The 4579-nt window shown below is 54.6% G+C and overlaps 1 protein-coding gene across 1 annotated transcript in view; it reads right to left on the bottom strand.

The window, feature by feature from the left end:
- The window catches only part of LOC103800912 (galanin receptor type 2-like), a 4462-nt gene extending 2415 nt beyond the window's left edge, over window positions 1-2047 (bottom strand). Inside the window, exons 1-2 of the mRNA XM_009073304.1 lie at window positions 1698-2047; window positions 266-1116 (exon numbers count right to left, since the gene is read on the bottom strand). Of these exons, the coding sequence (XP_009071552.1) occupies window positions 266-1116; window positions 1698-2047 (1201 nt within the window). The remainder of the gene's footprint in view (window positions 1-265; window positions 1117-1697) is intronic.
- Window positions 2048-4579: the final 2532 nt, after the last annotated feature.

Here is a 4579-nt window from a genome sequence, read left to right as displayed (position 1 = left end):
GCCATCCAGGTCACTTGGTATCACATTAACATGGCCCTCCATTCTGTATCTGTATGGGTGGATTGTGACATCCCTATACTGTGGGCCAGTGAGTGAGACTGAGTGGGCCTAATGGGTTTATCATTTCCACAGGATCTTTTGGTGGCTCTGCTGCATCCATTCCGATCTGCCTCATGTTGTTTGGAAATGGAGTGGCTACCAACTGGCTGGAACATGTTTCTTCACTTTGTTTGTCTGTAGTGAACAGCCAGAAACTCCTGAGTTCTTCTTAGAGGAATCATGTTTGGGGAATGGCCAGCTGTTGCCAAACTTTCCTCCTCCAGTAACTCCTTCTGAACAGAGACCATGGCATCTTGTAGCTGTTGAGTCCATGCTCTGGCACCACTGGCACCTTCATGGTCCCTCTTTCTGTTGCTCTCCTCTCGAACCTGGGTCACCTCAGTGTTGCCTCCATAGAAACCTCTGGTTCTGTTGGTGAGACCTCTGCCCACATTGGCTACATGGACTTTCCTTCCAACTCTCTTCTTCTTCTTCCTGGTCCTGTTCTGGAAGCAGACGCAGGTGAAGACCTGCTTGAAACGCTTGCGGAAATGCTTGGAAATGAGTGCGTAGACGATGGGGTTGAGGCAGGAGTTGGTGTAGGAAAGGCAGTGGGAAGCCAGGCGGCAAGCATAAGTGGCTCGGTTAAAGGGGAAGTGGCCAAACCAGAAGCAGAGGATGACCAGGTGGTGGGGCAGCCAGCAGAGGCAGAACAGGATGGCCACAGCCACAATCATCTTGGTGACCTTGCGCTTGGCTTTCCGGGACTCTGAGATTCGTTCTATGGGGTCTACGGAGGTCCACAGGAACTTGATGGTCCTAGTGTATGCCAGGCTCACCACAGTCACGGGCAGGAGATATCCAAAGACAAATGTGAGGATGTCCAGAGCCTTTCGGCGCTGGTCCTCCCAGATGGGGACACAGATTGGCACACCATGGTAATGGATTATCTGGTAGTAACTGAGGTAAGGCCCTGCGAAGAGGAGCGACAGTGACCAGATTACTACAATGGCCACTCCTGCATTCCGGGTGGTGCGGAGATTCCGGGACTTCAGTGGATAGCGGATGGCCAAGTACCTGACAAGGAAGGGAAGGAGAAGGAGAGACCAAACACAACTTGACTAAGAGGTCATTTTCCTGCCCTGTGGGGCTGCTGCCTGTGCATCCCTTCCCATGTAGCCACCTGTCTCTCCTCCTCCACCTCCTGGGAGTGAGGGTTACAGTGAATGCACAAATATATCAGGGTCTTCCCAACAGCAGAGCTGGGATTTCCATCATCCACTCTGCTGTGCTAGCTCGGGAAGGGCAAGCAGTGTGCCTCTTGAACCAGGAAAGAGAAGGATAGGAGCAGGACCAAGAGGGATCTCTGTGTCTTCTGAGGTGTGATGATGCCCTGAGAGTTTTGCTGTTCTTGGTTTTGCATGGCGAACACTCCTCCTTCCCAAGTGATGGCTGGATCACCAGACTGAGAGCTTGGCTTGGTGGAGGGAGAGGGCATGGGGAGCTGGGGTGACTGGCTTTGCTGGCCCTGCCTCTGGGGTGACCTGACCTGCTTCTTATAGGACACTTAACAGGGTACGGAATGGCCTTTCTCCCATCCCTTAGCTCAAGGGTGCAAACACATTGCCCCTGAGCTGAGGGACGGAAAGGAAACTTACCTGTCAACAGAGACAGCAGCCAGGGTAAAGCTGCTGGCGTACATGGTGAGGTAGATCAGGAGATGCACAGTCTTGCACGCAAAGGCTCCAAAGAGCCACCCATCCAGGGTGTAAATGGTGGCCTGGAAAGGGACACAGCAGATGATGAAGCACAGGTCGGCCACAGCCAGGTTGAGGATGAAGAGGTTGGTGGTGTTGTACTTGACTTGGCCATTCCGCAGCAGCACTGCCAGCACCAGCCCATTCCCCAAAGTACCCACAAGGAAGATGAGGGAGAAGATGACAGGCACAATAATCCCTGCTGCTCGTAGCTCCAGGCTATCAGAGGACATGTTCCATCCCCCTGGCATCTCCGTGTCTGACCACAGGGACCTGTATGGGGAGAAAAGGAGAAAACCCTAAGGTGCCTGATCCCAGCCTTTGACAGCCATGTTTCTTCCAAAGATGCCAATCCCAATCAACTGGTTAAATGATGACACCAAGATACTCATGACATCACTGGCAAGAATGCTGTTTGGATCAGTCAGCCCACATCTGCCTGGCTTGAGTGGAACTGAGGTCCCCTTCTCCAGCCCATATTCACATCTCCATCATAGCATCTCCTGTGCTCCCAGCCCCACAAAGGACCCACCACCACCACCTGGCCTCCCTTCTGTTCCTCCTACAATCCCAAAGCTGTTAAACCTCTTGAGAATGCTTGCTTTGGCAAGTCTAAACCTTGGCTGGTCTTCAACAGAACTTGGCCATGAGGCCATGGGAAAAAGGGTTCCTGTGGGCTGCCCCACCCAGGTCTCTGCTGCCTCTCACAGCAGGGACCTGATGCCTGGGTCACACCCCCACAGCAGCAGCTCCCCAACACACTCCTACCCCCACTAAGGGAACTGTGTAAGCTGGGACCACCTCCACCCTGGAGCTGCCTGCTCCTTGCTCCCTGTGCAGTAATTATGCTCCATAGAGAAGACGCAACTAAGGGCACCTTTACCTGATGCTGAAAGGTGGTCAAGGGCTGGATGGTGGCAACTAGGTGAAGATGAGGATGAGACCCTGGAGCCACTTGAAATACAACATGATGATCATTGTGAAGGAGCGTGCTGTTATCACAGCTCAAGGTATGTGCTGCAAAACTTCCTCCAGCCCTTGGTAACGCTGCGCTCGGGTGGAGAATGCCAACAGTCTGTCTCTGAATGAGCCTTCCCCCTGTTGCACTACCATTAGAACAAACTGTCCTTCTCTGAGCAATAACTGAGAGGTAAACACACCATTATCTAGCTACTGTTGATATGCAATTAATTTTAATTCTTTTTTTGAGACATGCAAGCTCCTTCGCTCAATGCTCCCCCATCCCTCAGCTCACACCATTTCTACTTCCCAGCTCCTCCGTGTATCACATGAAAAGACAGTCCCTGCCTCTTTGGTTCTTCAGTCCCCTCTGTCCTACTGATGAGTATCTGGCTTATCTATCTGGGCCCATGGGATCTCCTCACTGGAGCAGAGGAGCTTGGTCTGCCTCTGGGCATGCATGAGACCAGGGTGTCCCTGCTCAGGGTGGCAGAGGCCACCTCTCAACTTGGGGACCCAGCACTCACCTTTTCGAGGAAGCACCTGCAGCTTTGCCACTGCCTCGGTGAGACCTCTGGTCCAGTCCAGGCAGTGGTGGCAAGGAGGATGCAAGGCCACCTTAGAGTTTATCCGGGCAGCTGTCAGCGCAGTCCCTCCTGGCCGGTGCTCCGCTGCCTCCCCCTGCCTGACGACAGCTCTGCTCTCTCTCCTAGAGCGCCCTCTCCTCCCCGTCTCCCCGTTTTCCCTCCCTCTGCTCTTGCGGCCGATCCATAGATCTCTGTTGTGTTTTTTTTCCCCTCTCCCTGAGGTTGGGTTTGGAGTTAACTCCTCTGTGCCCAGCTTTCCTGCAGGCTCGGCCGTTCCCTGCTCTAGTGAGGATGGAGTGGCAGAGAAAAATCCCACTATTCTCCAGTGGGAGAGGGAGGGTGGAGTGGGGAAGGGTCCCATGTATTCCAAAGTCCACCCCTTGATGCTAGGTGTTCAAGATATGTTGTCTAGCACCTCCGGGGAACATGAATACCCCACTACAGTGAGCCAGGTCCCTGCCCCATCCTTGGAATAGGGCCCTAAACCCTCTGGAGCATGAGCAATTAATTACTATTACTCGGTGTTATTAATTATTTTTTAGTAGCATGACACTGAGCAGATCGAGCTTCTCCCACAGTATCTGACCTGGGGAAGGAGGAGAAATCAGGGTTTGGTTTCCATCCAGCCCAGGTCTGCACTCTGCCAGCACTGCTGGGGCACTGCAGTGTGAGGGGGAAGAACAAGCCATCCGGGGGAGCATATCCAGAGGTTCAGCTCCATCACAGCCTCTTGGGGCAGCGTGGGTGCTGTTTGACGTGCCAAGAGACAACAGCCCTCCTGCCCTGCCACTCTGCTGCTGTGTCTATCCCAGTGACAGGACCTGTGCCCAGAGGACTTCCAGCTGCACTAACACCAAGTGCAGCACGAAGAGCCTTTCCCAGCAAGACCCGAAGGCCACCAGCTTCCCTTCGCCGGGAAGGTCCTGCATGCCTCTTGCAACAGCGGAGCAGGATGCGGAGGAGGAGGCACTGACTCCTTCCCCTCCACAGCAGCCCAGATACCCCCGTTGGCTCGGCGGCCGGAGGAACCATGCAGCATCTCCCTCCAACTTGCCCCTCTGGCAGGAAGGAGGGAGCGAAGCGTCCCCGCCGCTTGCTATCAGCCGCTGTAACCGGGGGAAAGGGGAAGGTCGTGCCTCGGGGCGCGGTGATAACCCAGGGGATGCGCAACCCTGCAGCCCGGCACAGCCTGCCACGGTGCCGCTCGCCATGGAGGGACCACACCGCCTCCTCCGC

Source organism: Acanthisitta chloris, unplaced genomic scaffold, assembly GCF_000695815.1.
Source record: "Acanthisitta chloris isolate BGI_N310 unplaced genomic scaffold, ASM69581v1 scaffold40034, whole genome shotgun sequence".
NCBI classification, from domain to species: Eukaryota; Metazoa; Chordata; class Aves; order Passeriformes; family Acanthisittidae; genus Acanthisitta; species Acanthisitta chloris.
The sequence above is the reverse complement of the archived record's forward strand: the minus strand, read 5'-3'. Positions and strand labels throughout refer to the sequence as shown.